The sequence below is a fragment of the Apteryx rowi genome, unplaced genomic scaffold, assembly GCF_003343035.1.
Source record: "Apteryx rowi isolate R43461 unplaced genomic scaffold, aptRow1 scaffold_222, whole genome shotgun sequence".
Lineage (NCBI taxonomy): Eukaryota > Metazoa > Chordata > Aves > Apterygiformes > Apterygidae > Apteryx > Apteryx rowi.
Window position 1 is genome coordinate 431,105 of NW_020448553.1, and position 17,530 is coordinate 448,634.

General features: G+C 35.6%; 1 protein-coding gene across 3 annotated transcripts in view; it reads left to right on the plus strand.

Annotated features, from left to right (window-relative positions):
• PIP4K2A (phosphatidylinositol-5-phosphate 4-kinase type 2 alpha) overlaps positions 1-17,530 on the plus strand; it is a 109,511-nt gene that overhangs the window by 43,653 nt on the left and 48,328 nt on the right. For all 3 annotated transcript variants that reach the window (XM_026064964.1, XM_026064962.1, XM_026064961.1), the window contains exons 2-3: positions 8,373-8,470; positions 9,560-9,656. In XM_026064964.1, the coding sequence (XP_025920749.1) occupies positions 8,406-8,470; positions 9,560-9,656 (162 nt within the window). In that variant the 5' untranslated portion in view covers positions 8,373-8,405. The remainder of the gene's footprint in view (positions 1-8,372; positions 8,471-9,559; positions 9,657-17,530) is intronic.

The window sequence follows — 17,530 nt, forward strand, 5'->3', positions numbered from 1 at the left end:
ACAATTACAGCTTTCAGGTAAGACTATAGCATCTGTGTATTTGTTCAGCTGTTTGCTGGAGTTTTGTGTTCGATTGCACAGATTCATTTTCCTGTTGAGAAAAGTTATACTTGACAAATATGTTCTTAAAAGCTATTAGGAAAGATAGAATTATTTAATAGGCTTCTTTAAGCCTGTTCTTTTCAAATATAAGTAACATGATTCCTGGAATATGATACTTCAGGTCCTTTGGTGTAATTTTACTTCATTTTACTCCTTTTTGTTGAACTCTTCTTCCGGAATTCACCACAGATCATTTAGGAAAACAGCAGAACATTTGTTTGGTTTGAGAGTTAAGTGTATTATTTTGTATATAGAATTCAACTTACTTTGGTTAAATGTGCCTGCTTCCGTTGTGTGATCCTCTGCAATATGGTATATTCTAAACCAACCTTTTCCTGTATCATAGATAAATACTTAATGCCTCTTTGTATCTCCATCTTTTGGGGTGTTTTCTTATGAAGCTTTCAGGACCAAGCCAAGTAAACTAAGTTTATCCCTTGCCAGATAAGAATTTTGTTCTTTAATCAGAAAGCTACTGGCTGGATGGCTATCAGTCCTTCTGACAAGTATGTGTATTTTAAACAACTATTTCAAACAATAGCTGAAGATACCAACTGCTATGAAAGAAATGCAGTATAGTGCATTAACTTTTCAGCACATAAATTAGAGTTTAAAAAAAGATGGGTTCTGATATTTCTGCTCAAACAGTAAAGCATTCTTTTATCAATTTTGTGGCATGTTCACTAGCTAATAGGTTTAGCTAATAGCAAATTGCCAAGTTGCCTGAGCTGTATGCTTTGCCTTATTTTCTTTTTAACCATTACATTAGAAAACAATGATGAGCTCATCTGTATTGTGTGCATCGCTGCTCATCCTAATCTGAAGGACTTTGACTGCTTTACAGTTTCCTTTTCCATTGAGACTGCATTTTTTTTAATATGCCTTTTGCTACTCAAACTGTTTTGCATGTCAAAAATCTCCACTGTAAATAAACCATCTTTCTTTTATTCTATTTTCCATTTCATTAATACACACTAGTATATTTATACACACTTTCATGTTTCTCCTGGCTTTTTAGAATTATGAGGGATTATCATGACAGTCATTGTATCTGAGCTGATTAATTTATGTTTGGACTCTGATTATTTGGCACATTATAAGGTGTTAATTTTTGCACTCATTGAAAGGTGCAAGCAGATTCACAGAAAGTTTAAGCAAATCTGTAGAAATGTGGCTTTACACTTGTCTGATAGTATACAGCAGATGTTCTGGATTTTCTAGACTGTGAAAGTATCCAAGAGACTTAAAAGAGTTTAAAATCTTGCATCAAAACATTTATAAAGGGAATATGACTTTGAAGCTTTCCTTGTAGGTGTTCTTTAAACACTGTCACTCCAAACAATCTGAGCATGAATGACAATCGCCTAATTTAAAGATAAACACCAAGAAATGAATGCTCTGCAAAGCCTTTTTTCCTCTATTTTGGGACTTTCTCTGGTATGTCACAATATCCGGTTTGGGACTTTCTCGGGTATGTCACAGTATCCTGTTTTCCGAATGGATGCGAAAACTACAGGCTCTCCCTCACCAAACGTATTTCATTGTACTGCTGAAAACTGCAACTAAAAAGTCTCATGAAGACATCTGTTTTTGTTTTTTTTTTTTTACTGTGAAGCTAATAGGTCTTTGGGTTTTTTTATTTTAAAGTCAGATCATAAGACTTCAGAAAAGTCTTGCTACTTTTTTGATCAAAAGTAAATAACCTTTAACTGATGTGTTTATTTCTCAGAATTTTTAAAACCACAAAGTATATTTGATAATTTTGCAAAGGATTTTGGGTGTTCTGTGGTTAGCACATTGGGAAAAGTATGCCTTTATGAATTAATGTGATTTGAAAAATATTTGGCTCAATTGGGCTTACTTTTCTAGTGTTAGATTATTCAATTTAATTGAAAGCTGACAATCTAGTGATGGATATCGCCTGAACTATAAAAACATTAGTGATTCCTGGTGGATGTTCTTCAGACACGTGAAACTTCAAAGCATATTATTCTGGCAGCTAGGTGGTCTTTTATACTGGCTTGTTTTTTCTTTCTCTTCATATACCTTAAATGAAAACGATCCTAAAGATTCAGAGAATATTAAATACTTTACCCTATGTTTTCTTCTTAGTCAAATAATTGCTTTGAGTTCAAGACCTGTTTCTGAATAGCTAACTAGGAATTACTTATATATTGTCTCCTGTGGCATTTAAAGTCCTAGCACATTTTGAAGTTAATAACAAATGTCTGGATAGATATTTTTTACCTTGTCCTTTTAGGAAAAAAATAGAGATGAATTTTTGTACGACTGAAACTATGAAAACCTCATTTAAAACAAATTAAAGAGTATGTTGCTGAACTGATTTATTTTGCTACAGCATAACTTAGCTTAACCTTTTATTTCTCTTGCAAGAATAGCATTGATGTAATTTAAACTGTCAAATGACATTTATCAAATGATGGTTTTGCCCTCTAACAGACAAATGTCTTCCACAAAACTTGATTAGCTGCTGACCTCTTCCACCCTTTTCAGATCCTTCAAGGTAGATTTCAGAGTTGTAAAATAATCATTTTGCTTTCAGTTTATACTTCAATACAAAGCATTTACTGTCCCAGTAGCGATACTGCAGCTTGCTCCACATCTGGCTGTTGGAAGCCTGCCTAGCTGTGCCTGTCACCGCTGCGCCCGATCTGTGTTAACCCAAACTGCTGCTCCTGGCAGAAGAGAGACAGCAATAGAAATGTCTTTTTACAGGATAATAGAATGAATAACATCAAGAAACTTTATTTTCTACATGATGATGCTCTAGTGATCAGGAAAACCCTCTATTTCATAAAGCCTGCCTGGTTTTCAGTTATGAAAAAGGTGCCAGAAGAATGAAGCATAATAGTCTCCTAAATCTGAAATGTTATATATACCCCCTGAGAGGTTTCCTCTTTTCTATTCATATTCTTCAGCTCTGTAGCCTTGCTTTGTAAGAGTAATCCATTAGAAGCCAATAAGCTTGCTTTTATAAGGATTAACTTACAAGCAAATGAATTAACTATGCCTTTGAAGAAGCATATGTCTGGATTGATACTGCAAAATGGTGGCCCTGTGTCTTAATGGAAAACACTGTCTAATATTCCTGTCTTCAGAAGTCTGTACTGGTTCCTATGCTGAAGAAGAAAGTAAGATGTGCAGAAAGTAAATGATGAACATAGAAATCTCAGAGAGATCTGCTGTTGGTGTTAAAAGTTCATTTCTATTTTTAGGCCTCAATTACTTCTTTCTTCTGAACTCTCTCCCACCCCCACTTCTTCCAAACTCTGTTTTAAAAATACATGAATTATTGAAAAATGCATCTGATTTTCAGACTAATAAAACAATTGTAGCTTGTTGGTCTTGGTARGTCAAACTGCTGAGAAATGGCTTTTCATTCAGAAACAGAGTTAAAAGATAAATAGATCTGAAAAGAAAGTAGCGCTTCCTCAAGTTTAGCCACACACACCGTCAGAAGGAACGGGGACTTTGCTATATTTGAAACTGCTGAGAGCCATAACTGTGATTTAACATGTTTTGTCAAGCTGTTGAGCATGAAAACACCTAATCCCTCCATGATTCAGGGTGAGTCTGGTTGACTGATATTTTAAATTAAAGGGAAAAGGTATCTACACTGTATATTAAAGCTGAGATACTAAATACAAGATACCACATATAGAATGAAGACTTTAAATAGAAAGAGATTTTCTGAAGCAACCATTAGGTATTGCTAATAGTCTACGTGGGATTTGTGAGATGCTTGGGATGAAAATTTAGGCATCGGAGTACCTGGCTTCTTCCGTTTTTTATGTTTTATCAATGTTTTTATCAACAATACCAGCTGTAGTGTGTTATGCAGGTTTCTTGCTGCAGCATCATACTGATAGGCATCAGGCTGTATCTGTTGGAGAACAGGATCGTTGTTCTGTCTCCTCCAGCTAAACATGCAATATATGCTGTAAATTGCCTTTATTATATGCTGGTTAAAAATCTCATTGTCTGCTTTGCATACAAGCAATTTATTGCTGCTTATGTTCTGACAGAATGAAAACTAATGTTTAATTATGCATTGCCCTAATAATGTGGTGTTTAGGGTGAATGTATCTGAATTAAATAAGGGCCATTAATAATGCCTAACAATTTATGATATATTCATTGCTTGATTTCAAATGATATAAATTAGAGAAGCTTATTTGAAATGTCACCAATATAAGATGGCTTTGTGGGAGCACCTCTCTGTGTGCTAATTTCAGAATCATTACCAGCTGAGTCTTACTATTTATTCAATGTCCAGTAGGCTTTTATTATTCCCTTATTTGCAGTTTAATTACAACCTCTGTTTTCCTGACAGTATGAATTCCATCCTAAACCTGCAGGAGCAAAATGAGTTGCAAACAGTAGATTTTTGCCTGAAAGCCTCCTTTCCCTGTGTGCTCCCCCACACCCGCCCTGACTGAAGCGCGGGTCTGAGCAGCTCTGTGCAGGCAGCATCTTTTGTATCATGTGTTTAAAGGGGCAATGTCCATCTAAAGGTTTAAAAATTGTCTTTCTTAAAAGTCTGTGAGTCATGGGGGATGTCTCTGTCACACACATAACCACCTAGCTTTATACCAATATCACAGAAGATATTTGAACAAATCAGTTCAAGGGAGGTTTCTGGGTTACTTATTATCTTATGTGTGAGTATTTACAAATGTTATTAGTAGACATGAGGTATTTATATACATAGCTACTGTGCAACTCAAATCTTAGTCATTCATCTTTTAAAATAATCCCTCTCCAAGACTATTATATGGGATTTAAATTCCTCAAAGATCTAGTAAGCATTGTCTGTTACAAATTAATGAGAGAAACTGCAGCAAAATTTTGTATTGCCAAAAAAATCACAGTGCTATTAAAGGATTTAAGTTGCAAGATTGAAGGGACTATTTATATTTCAATATGAGGCATATGCATTTATTGTAGAGATGCTATAGATGTGGTTTCTCTTAGAAGTAATTTTAATTAAGTGAATGTTTGGTCCCGAATTCTCAGCAACAGGTCAGTCTTCTCTCCAGCGAGCCCTTTCTGCTTCATTTATGCGTCTTGATTATCTTTTGTGGAAAATTCACAATTCACAATGAAATTCACAATTTCACAATGAAATTCACAATTTCACAATGAAATTCACATTTGGAAGAATTAGAGGAAAATGGATATTTCTGATTTCTTCTGGTATTATTATAGCTATTGTAATACAATTTTGTTGTAATTGGGAATACTGAACTTTTACCCTCACAATCACATTTCATTTGCTCTTATTAAGGGAGCTAGTTGTGTTTAACTGGTAACTGAAGAGAAGCACAAAATGCTTGGTACTGCTATCACATGCATTTTATTTAAAATTCTGTGACACATGACCTTAAAGCACAGAGAAGCAAAAATTTGATCTTAGAAGGCTCAGGATGTTTTCTGTGCATTTTAACATGATGGTTTATTTACGTAGCGATGCCAAAGTGAAGAACTGATCCCTTTGACCTTTCCCTTTTTTCTTAGCTTTTCAAGGCTCGCTTTGTTTTGTTTTGTTTTGTTTTGTTGTTATTGTTGTCATTCCGCCACCCCCACCCTGTGTGGTTCTCGTTTCCACCAAGATGTAATGACAGGGTCTTCCTTCCCATGTTGCGCAGGCTTACAACCCTGGGCTGCTCAGATCTGTTGTAACAGTGTTTATTGCACAAAGAACCAGACCTTACACTTGAGAGGTTTAAATTAATTGATGGCCTGTGCTGCCGGGAGATGCCATTACTCAGCTGGTACACTATACCAGAGGTCACTTCTACTATCTGTCTATCATCTGGGGGGTTTTTTTTCCTCTCCTGCTAGGGAGGAATTGCCTAAAACATTAGAGAAATTACTTTCACATACTTCAGAGTTGGGTGAATCTCCTACAAAAAGACTGAAGTTCAACAAAAACTTCTGTTCGACTCCATTTTTTGCCTGGTGATGGGGTGTGCATGGTGTGTGTGGTGGCGGGGGGTTACCTTCACATCTGATAGAGAACCTCCTGGGAGAAGTATTTTAGAATTCTTGTTTAGAAAAAAAAATGTAAATATAAGTACATTTGGGTATGTGATTCAGTTATGTAGATGGCATTTGTAAGACTTACAGGTACAATTGAAACTGTGCCATTATAGCACAAATTTAATAATCAGCATAATTAACAGTATTCAAGTGAACATGTTCTTGGGATCACTTCTGGCTGGAATGGAAATGCATGCAGGCCTTTGTTATCCCTTTTTCAAGTATGGAATTTGTTGTACTATCTGGCAATATAAAAGAGTAGGTAATTCTGTATAAGCACATCTAAAGCTTCATATCTCTGTTTCCTTGTGTAATATATCTACTTGTCTCTAGTGTTTTTGTACAACAGTTAGACTGGTTCTGCAGACCCATGAAGTGTCCTGTGGTTGTAGGGTGAGATTGATGTACAGTGATACCGACTGTAGTAACGAGTATGTATGTTAGATCTAGTGATGTTCGATCAATGTTTTGTTATTTTATGTCATAGTTAATGAGGTGTCAGCATGATTTATTAAGCTTGTACAGCTGTGTTTGCACAAATTTACTGAAGTTCCTTCTTTCTCTCCCTTTGGAAGGAGGAAGGAGCACTCTCCCTAGAACTTCAAGGAGAAGAGCATGTTGCTCAGCCCATCTCAAATATCTTCATATTTCATTTCTGGTCTCTGTTAAGTAACTGCAGAGCTTTTAAGGGCTTTCCAAAGAAGTACTTCATAAAGTAAATCCAACAGATTTTTATCTGTTTTACTGTGGGCTGCAGGGATCTGAATATGAAACATGGCTAGAGGGGCTGTATTGAAACTTAAAAATACTGAAAAGTGTTGAGRCTGTCTGACTTACCTGCTTGCATTGGTTTCTTTGCTCTGTTTAAAAGTGAAAAAGCTCCTCATTGTTTTTATATTTTTTTTTACTTCAGTTCTACAGAAGATCATTCAGTAAAAGCTCCTACTTGCTATTAGCAAGAGCATTTTTCCTCCCATATTATAACCTGTAGCTGTTTCAGTGAAGGCATCTCAAAAAGCCTCTCTTAAGCAGTATAGCATTTACAGGGGACTAACAACTTCCTAGTTGGAAAGCGTTGTTGGATAAGCACAACCATTGCTAAGAGCAGCACAGGGTCACCCCTATTTGGCTATAACCATCTCTGTTGTGCATTTGTATTCATATAGCAAGAGTTCGCATTTTGCTAAAGCAAAATGTGCTCTGCAGGAGCAGAAAGGTTTGATCATGTAAATCAAGATGCATGACCAGGGTCCAGAACACTGCAAGAGCATAGGTAAAACATACTCAGTGGGTATTTGGTGACTCTTGTTGTAATGGATATCTTGTTAGTGATCTGAAAGAACTGTTGCAAGCTAACAATGCTGGCTGTTATGTTTATCATGTTGTAGTTAACATTTTCTAAAATAATTGTAGATTAATGCATGCAATAATAAAAAACAGGCCTGCACTGTGAACTTGTCTACATTTTATCATAAAGACATGAAGATAAGTGGATGCTTCTGAAAATAAGTGGATACTTTATTTGTAAAATCCTAGTCTTGAGAAGACTGACAATATTTATTTCAAAGCTAGAAAAAATAAATGGCATGCATAAACATAAGAAATCAAGGAAACACTTAGAATTTATTTCTCCAACCACTTTAAGGAAAAATTAAACTAATTAAACTTGAATGTTCAAAAAAAAGCCTTAATGCTGTAACTTATGAAAACTCAGCTGAGCTCTGCACTTATATAAGAAACTAGTCTCTGCTTATTAAGTCCACAATGTGTGCATTCACATGTAAGTAAAATTTCAGTTTAAGACTAGTTTGTAAACTGTGAAGGTTAAGTCACTGGAATACAGAATTTGAATTTGCTAGAGAAAATGTAGCTCAACTGACTAAATGGGAAGAGTGTTTTAAGATTAAAGACTGTTTTGCTGACATCCTTATTGACCTTTCATAAATAGTACTTTCTAGGAGTGCTCTGAAACACTTCTTCCCTGAAACTAGTATAAATATGGAATGCTATTTCTTCTCTTCCATACTGTTGATCTTGTGAATGCATTTAATTTGGAAAGAGCAATCTGCTTTTGTGTTCTTTCTCTTACCTTGATTCCAGAACACACAAAAAAGGAAATAGTAGGCCAAGTAATTTCTTCACAGTTAAGTCACATGCAGCGTCTTTGCAAAGACATCAGCAACTAAAATATATTCTGTTTTCTCTAGATTAATGAACTGAGCCATGTTCAAATCCCTGTTATGTTGATGCCAGATGATTTCAAAGCATACTCAAAGATAAAGGTGGACAATCACCTTTTCAACAAGTAAGTACAAGTAACAATTCTTTGTAGAAGTGGGTAGTGGATGTTATTTTTCGGTTGATGGGACTGAAATTTTGATGATTAATTTAATCCTGTGTTAAACATAACCATCTGTGCTGTTCTAAAAAGCAACAGGAGGGGCTGCTGGGTAGTACTCTTTTTCCATATGGTATATTATTGCCTTATGAATATCTTTTATATTAAAAGTGAACCACTCAGTGATTATTTGTGGCTGATATACATACTTATTTAGGTATTTTTTAAAACATAAATTCACATACAAATATTTTTAATATTTTAAATGAAATATTTGAGTAAGAATGGGAATTTAAATCATATACCAAAGCTGAATAATGTACAACTTTTTATATTCTGTAGTAGAAAATCATATCAATCATAGATGAGCTCAAAAAGTATTAGGATGATTTAGTGTAATATCCACATCTCTTAAAAATAAAGGTGCACCACAAAGGTGTATGCAGATGTACAAAACTGTTAATACTGTTTTGTGTATAAATGAAATTCAGGTTAAGAATATACCTGTAAAAAGGAAGAACTCTGTTACTTTGTGTCTTTTATTCTATGGCAAAGTTCAAAAATACTTTTCTCAAGTTTAATATCTGAAATTAACAATAGGATATGAAAATCAGTCCGATATTCAATGAAACCAATTTTCTTGAAGCTTTGATACTGTCAGTACTTTATGGTGTCACACATGATGTAATTCTTCTATAGTCCAATCTATTTTTTCACCTTTGGAAGACTTTCAGGGCAAAGGAAAATATTCTTTTCTGCTTTTGAGTCCAGGTGCAAAAGCTATCAAAATGCAGTTTGTATCTATTTCATCCAGATCTGATATAGCTTGTTAGAGACAAATAAATATATGTATATATAAATTTATAAAATATGGTAAAGAGAAAGAAAAGAACACACTGAGACCAAATCTGATTCTTTTTTTTGAACGCGTTAGAAGAGAAATTGTAAATCTCCTTATTCTTTGCTTTGTATGAACAGAATTGGGACAGAATACTCCAGAGTTACTTAATTGCATATGCAGGTGAAGGAAGTTGATTTGGTGTTATATTCTTTCAGAGAAAACATGCCAAGTCATTTCAAATTTAAGGAATATTGTCCAATGGTTTTCCGTAATCTAAGAGAGAGATTTGGAATTGATGATCAAGACTTTCAGGTAAGTTTGCTTTCAAAATACCTAAACCAGTGACGTAAACAGTTTTTAAAGGTTAGCAATGCTGTAGTTGTGAATGAACAATTCAACGTGCTGAAACAAAGTGCTTTTATTTATGTGTTAGTTGGAGAAAACTAAGAGAGAAAGAAGATGCACTTTCTAGTCTTTCCCCCACCAGCAGCCAAAACAGCCTGTCCCAGCTGTCTTTTGCTTCTTACCTTTTTACTGTCCTTAGTACAGTCCTCCTTATTTCCCATTAGAGCACCTCCCAGTCATAAGCCATGCTATTAAAGCTGCAAGGTGATGCCTCTTGTGATAGGAGAAAAAATAATGTCTGGAGAATTCTGACAAGAGATGCTGTATTCAGCTGAGTCGCTTGAGTAACACTTGCTTTACTGACGTGCCTATGTGAGATGTAGTTTCAGAAAAGACCATAGCCTTCTGGTTTCTTCCTGCTTTTTTCGTTTAGAAGTGTGATGTATGGCCAGCCAACTTCATACTGCTGCATTTCATCTCCTTTTCCCATTGTTAAAGGGATGTGGGAACAAATAAGTCGCATAGAGGAGATACAGCAAAACAGGAAATTGCTCTTGAGTTGGCAGTATTGTTTCTTGCAGTCAGAAAAGAAAATTCTTGAACTCTGCTTCAGTCTTATTTGCTCATACTCACTGCCATTTCTTTATCATTAATTATTCCTAATATACATCATTTCAATTATAGCAATAATTCCATCTGCAGTTACACTGCTAGACATCTCGTCCTGTCCTATATAACATTCACTGTAAACCCAGTGCCCACTTCTGTCGTGTTCTTTTGCTCTTCTAAACTATTTTGATGTGGGCCAAAGCTGTAGCCTGTGACTAAGAAATATTAGAAGATATTTAATATAAGGTTTCAAGTAGCTAAACAGATTGTGCAAAATGCATTTGTCATAATATTCCTATTCTTATTACTTAGAACGGACTGAATGCTGCAGCCTAAATCTAAATCTAATTCTTTCAATTATCCTCTTCATCAACTTTTCCCTTTTCAGTATCAAGCAGTGTGTTACGAGTGCATAGATTGCTAAAACGTGCTTGCAGGAGTGTATGTGAAGACTAGGTTATGAAGTCTCAGTATATGGCCACTGTAACTTTGGTAAGACTTTCTGCCAGCAGGTGGAGAAGTTTTTTCGTTTGTTTTTTTTTTGTTTTGGTAGAGCTGTTGTGATCATATTGCATAATTCTTCACTGTCCTTTTTACTGAAGAGGAAATACACCAAGACTCAGCTGTTATTACAGTCAAGCCACTAACAGTTATAACAGTTGGGCCCAAAATACCAAATTGCATTCCTGGGTTGAATTTTTCTGATGGATCAAAGAGGAACTTTTTGTTTGGGAAGATATTTGACTCCTTTATATGAAGGTTTCCTTCTCCTTGACAAAGGAAAAGGGTCAGTGTGTCAAAGAGAAGAGAGATGTAATTGCTCCTAAACTTAAAATTATGGTGTCAGCTAATGCTTGAAATCTTTTAGAAGATGGGATGATGACATTAGTAGGCAATCAAGGTTAAATTTCAGTATGTGTATGTTAGAAGACTTAAGATGCTGTCATTAGTTAAAATTGGCAAACTTAGCATAATTAAAATTGCATTGTGGAATGTTTTCATCTGTGCTTCTGTTAGTTAGTTCAGCAATTCCTGTGTTGTAACTATATTATACTGCTCTTTGAATTTATTAATGATGACAATGATAAACAATGTTATGGACTGTCACTAAATAAAATGCACGTTTTCAGATCAAAAACAAAAATACTTTTTTTGTATCTAAGTAGTTTGGGATTTTTAGACAATGTAACTGAACAACAACCCAAAAGAAGAAAACATAACCACATCTTGGTGTAAATGTAACAGTTTTTGATTCAACACTTACATTTAGTTACAGAAAAAAAAATTCAATGCTATTACGTATTTCAAGTATATGTATTGAAACACAGAAGTTAGATGATATTAATTTTGACCTAAGGGAAGATGCTGTCTGTCCTTACTAGTCTTTTTCTTCATTCCAGTCAGTTTATCACTCTGAATTCCTATTCTGTTGGACTGTTCTGATAAAATTTAAAAAATACTGAAAATAGTAATAAATTTTGAATACACTTTTGAAATTCCAAATAATTTTAAAATAAATACACAAAAATGAAAATTCAAGTAAACTTGGCATCATATGTAAGATAGGGATTTCCCCATTAAAAGCAGAAGTTGCTTTCGTTTTGATGTTGCATTCCCTGTGGTTTAAAAAGGGAATCTGATTTGACAAAGGCAAGCTGACTGTATATATATATATATTTTAGATAATCTTTGTGATCAGGAAATTATTCCAATGAATGTTGGTTAAAATGATAGTCTATACTCAGAACCAAAAATGAATCGGAAAAAGCAGTACTGACTGAGGGAAGCTTATGGAACAGCTGGTAAATAACTTCTTCCAGATAGTTTATTATTTATAAAATGGTTTTCAGAAAAAGAGTCCTAATCAGTTGTGAACAGTGTCATTCCCTTTATTGATCAAGGTAGGATTAGTGTAGATAAATAAGCCTGATTACCTTGTTCATTAGTCAGACACATCAGTATAATTAAAGAGAATGTTCTTCCCAAATGTTTTTGTTTTCAGAGCATTCTGCAGATATCCTTGATGAGTTGTTCCAGAGGACAGATAGCGCTTACTCATAAGGAAAGACAAAAACTCTACCTCATGAAAAAATTTGGTAGCGTACACTCTAATTACTGAGCTATATTCATTTTAATGCTTGACATTGTGTTATTCACTTCGTACRGTAGTTTTGTGAATTAATACATAGACAGGTTTAGTTCATTAATATAGAGAATCCCCTCTTATCTTTGAAAAGAGATTTAAGTCTCAAAGTCCAGTTTTTCCTGCATGCAATCCAATGTCAAAGTCAGGCAAATTCCCCTTGAGTTGCAGTTCATGCCTTCCAGGAAGCCATTTCTAGTAATGAGGTGATTAAAAATTGAGGGTCCAGGATCCCTGTTATGGACTCCCTCCTTTCACATGATGTAAACCACCTCCTTTTCTTGAGGTATCTTCAGTAATCTATCCAAATTTGTCTATCTTTCATAGCTAGTTGTGCATCTCTGAAAGATGGTTTGATTAATACTGAGCTGGGATTAAAGTTTCCTGGAGATACATGCTTAGTTGATAAAATTGAGTGGTTTTTTGGTTATTTTTTCTTTATTGTGTACAGCAATGCAGAAAATATAGTATGAAGTAGCTAAACCTTGAGTTGTAGTCGAAGTTTGCTTATATATACCCATTATGACAAATTAAATCTTCAAGTTAGGATAAGAAACTTATTTCCTATGTCAAAAAATGCTTTATTAGACCCTAATCGTCCTTCTTATTGATCACATATTACTAAGATATTTATTAAATATTAAAATTAAAATTAAAAATTAAATTTAAAAAATGCTCTGGCTGCTTTTCTTGAAAAGAAGTACACTTTAATATAGTATAAATTATCAATAGGAAGGAGATTATTGTTTTTCTTTGTGCTGTTGTATGGTACTAGTATGTATATGGATCTCTTACCCAAGATAATTTTAACTGTCAAAGCAATTCCACAACTCAGACCATTAAAAAATGAAAAATTTTACCTTGATATGGTAAATTATCATGAACTTGTGTTTTTGTTAGTGTCTTCTGTTTCATCAAAAAGGAATCCCTAACTCTTAAGATTGTCCTAACATTGACGAGAAAATACCAGAACATTAACTGCTTCCAGTAGAATAGAAAGAAGTGGAGTAGAAAACAGATGTAGTAAAGTAAATTGCACACTACAGTTGTAACTTAATTTTTAATTTCTATATTCTGCCCCAGCTGTAGACAGTGATTTTGCAAAGTTTATTGTACAGAAAGGGCTCTTTTTCCTGTCAAAATATTTGGGGTAGCTGTGACAACTTTGAGTTTCCTTTAAACTTGATAAACATAATTTCTTATCTTACAAAGTCCAAGAGTACAATTCTGTTGGGAGAATTACAGGACTAATTTCTGTAAACTGCAAAATTATGAGAGATTAAAAGTTAGCAGCTAAATGAAGAAACTTTTTTCCCCCAAACCAAGTTTAGAAAAGTTGAATCTACTACTGTTACAAATGCTTCTGCTCCTGTTGCTCTGGAAAGGGTAACTTAATTTACTACCCTCCAGCACATATGTTCTTGCTTAAAGAATACATACATCTGGATTCTACTAGGCTCAACAGAGGGAGCGTAGGTTCTTGCCCAGTAAAATAGAATTCCTTGTACAAGAGGGCATCAATGTCCCAGTGTAACTAACGATCCTTTTACTGGGGATGAGAGAGAACAGAACTGATTTTCCTTAAAGTTTTAGTATTTAGTGTAACAGGAGAAACACTCACATCTGACTTTGGCTGTTTGTGGGAGCAATTTGTAGAAGTTGTCTGTATAGGATAAAAAGTTCATAAAGAACTTGTGGCAGATGGTCTATAAGTTCATTTTAATTTAGAGATGCTTGTTATTTCTATATGTGAATTTTTTCTTGTAAAAGCTTGAAATCTAAAATGAAAATTGATGATCCCTGCTTTTAAGCAATTTCCTTAATAGAGAACCATATGAACTTGGTATTTTTCACTTCTTCTGATGTGGTTCTCTCTTCACCTTTTGATAGCTCTCATAGCTTTTTATACAGAAGGATTTCTTGAAGTATTTTATAGTCCCATCTCTAATATGGTATCAGGCAAGTACTGCAAATTCTAGGTTCATTCTTCAGAATCAACCTTTAATATTCATTTTCTGTTTAAGTATCTAAACTTCAGATCACCAAAATTCTTGAAACCTTCAACCTGTGAATATTTTTGCTCATTTTGTGTGACTTTTCCAATCATAAGATAGCATATTCAGATTTTTACAAGCTATTCTACTTTGTAAGGTGATATGTTGGTCTGTTCAGACAAACGAATATTCCTCAGTAGTGATATGCTTTTTGAAACACACTAATGTTTTTTCTACAGAGATTCCCTCTTCCATGTGTGTGCACAGGCACACTCAGTGCACACAAATTCAGGCTGTGTGAGCAGTGAGATCTGTTAAGGCAGTATCCTGAGTGACTGCTCCCTGTGGATGAAGGCACGAAGGACAGCGTAGTTGCTTTCTCAAAATGCTTTCTGTTTCTTTAGTCTCCCACGGCTCTAAATGGAACACTGCAGTGCCTGTTCCTTGCTCCTTGAAAGGGTGGTGTGACTTACCTATTCCAGTTAGGAAAAGTGAATTTAGTAATCTTATTCTGCCTATTGGTAGCTACTGTCTTGAATTAAAAAAATAAAAAAGAAAGAAAAGAAAAAAATGAAACTTTCATGTTCAAAAACTGTATATATAACCTTCTTTACACCAGCCTACCCCTCAATAGAAGTGACTGCCTCTAAGTCGCAATATTTAAGATCCTGTGCAGTACCTCTGGATGGTGGGTACAACTGCTGCCATCAGTGATTAAGCATTATTCAGTAGCCCTACCTTTCTAATTGTCAGTTGCTTCTTCAAAAAAACACGTAGTAAGGAGTGATCTTACATGACTCTCTTTGGAAATACTGTGAAAGTCACACTAGATCTTGGATAGAGAAATCAAATCAGTTGCGAGTGCCCAAGATGCATTTTAAAAATTTCACTCTTCCCCCGCAAGAGAGAGGGGCTTTTAAATGGTAGCATGATCAGGAGGAACATAAATCCTCTTTTAGTTTTTTCCATCCCTGGCTCATTTCCTTAGAAGCCTTAAAGTAGAAGATGCTTCTACTCCATACTGGTGCTTCCACACTGAAATTCATGCCTCCATTTATTGGCCCTTGGTTTGGGAAGGGGCAAGCCAGTTCTAGTATCAAACTACAGACAATTCGGTCAGCAATAAATATCTCAGCACCAACTAGGTTAGGACTTGGACCTTTTTCCTAAGTTACAACCCTTTCACTAAATGTTTATTGAAATGCATAAATAATCCTGGAAGCAAGAACTGTCTGAAAGGAAGTTCTTGTGCCAGTTATTTTATCGTGGTAAATCTGCCAGTGCATGAGAAATTCTTGAGTGCATGTGTCAAACAAGGGACTTGTTGTTTGGCATGATTTCTAGATCCCAAATGGCCATCGGCACCACAATGTTTAGAACTGCTGACATCTTGTTTGAGATGGGCATATGCAGTTGTGGAAGTAAAGCATTGAGCCAGCTGTACTGGCAAAGACTGTGGCATTTGTCGTCTTATCAGCATGAAAAAAATCAAGTTCACAATCTGAATATTATGTTCTAGGACTTGGTGCCTTAAGTGAGCCCATGTAAGAATTTAGGCTCCCAAGACTGCGGGTCCAAACCTTTGTAAGCATAGCAACTCTCCAGAAATTTTAACTTCCAGCTTCTCCTAGTCTCCCCCAGAGAAAACATTTTTTTGTTTTGCCTTGTCTTCAGGAATGTCTTGCCTACACTAAATATCATTCACAATTGACTGTTCAAACTAGAAAGAAATAATTTAGCATGTAGTGGCTTCAATTACAGCAACATCAAAAAAACAAGCTAACAGTAGCTCCCCAAGCTATTCTTAATGAAGATAGTCCTTGAAGATAGCCCTTGAAAATGAGGCAGCAAGCCAACCTTTGCAAGGCAGAAGGAAAAAGAGAACCCTAACTCTTTCCAAAGCAAGTGCATGCCTTAAACTGACAGCTGCAAATCCAGGCACCTATAGCCTGGAAAGCATAACTTGTGGTAGGAAAGTCTTTTGTATGTTATTGATTAAACTCTTATTAAACCAAGTCAAGGAACCTGTAACCTTCCTGATGGAGGAATAGCTCTGTGCTGAAAAGAAGAAAGGGGGTTGTGTCTCTTGCCTTTCTCTGTCAAAGTTCTTCTTGATGTCTTTCACCTCAGTAATCATTCGCTGAATACAGTTTGCTTATAAATGTCCATAGGTGTTCAGAATGTGCACATCCACATCTTAGTAAGATCACAGAAGGCACCTGATATTTTTGACAGGTCTATCCTACTGTCAGTCGTGTCCTGTTCTCATCTTCGGGGGCCCCATGACATTCACCATAGTCCTTGTGAGAGCCGTACAGTACTGCACTGTGATTCATACAGCTGCACATGGCAAGGGGAGGTCATACCACCAAATGTATATGTAGCTTATGTTCCTGGTCAGGCACGCGTTGCTGCATGCTAGACTTTTTCAACCCATGTGAGTGTCTGAGATCAGTGTTTTGGGTCATCATAATTCCTTGAAGATTTTCTTGCTAGACTGTCAGACAGATTCAACCTGCAGATGTAATGGAGTATGCTTTCCAGAATTTTTATCAGCAAAAGCTCTGGTAATAACAATTTTCCCACTTAATTTTCCCACCCCCTAACATGACAATTTAAGAGTTATGAGACAAATGTCTTCCTATAAAGCCATTCTTCTAAAACATATATATATTAGGCTATTTAACAAAGCCTATTTAATGTGAAGCACCTTCTGTTGTGCCATCATACTGCAGACATGAAAATGCTCAATGGGAATGGTATAACACTCTATGCTGACATACAAAATAAACCTAAAAGTCTTCTCTATCCTTCCCTGTATGACAAAGCCAGACATCTTTATGTGAGAGAGCAACTGGAATGTATTGAGCTGTGCCTAGGGGTGGATGAAGAGCAAGTTGAGAGCTTATGGGTAAGGATTAAAGGGCAGGCTAGCATGGGTGACACTGTTGTGGGTGTTTACTACAGGCCACCTGATCAGGAAGAGGAAGTTGATGAGGCCTTCTACAGACAGCTGGAAGTAGCCTCACGATCCCAGGCCCTGGTTCTCATGGGGGACTTCAACCACCCTGATATCTGCTGGAAAGACAGCACAG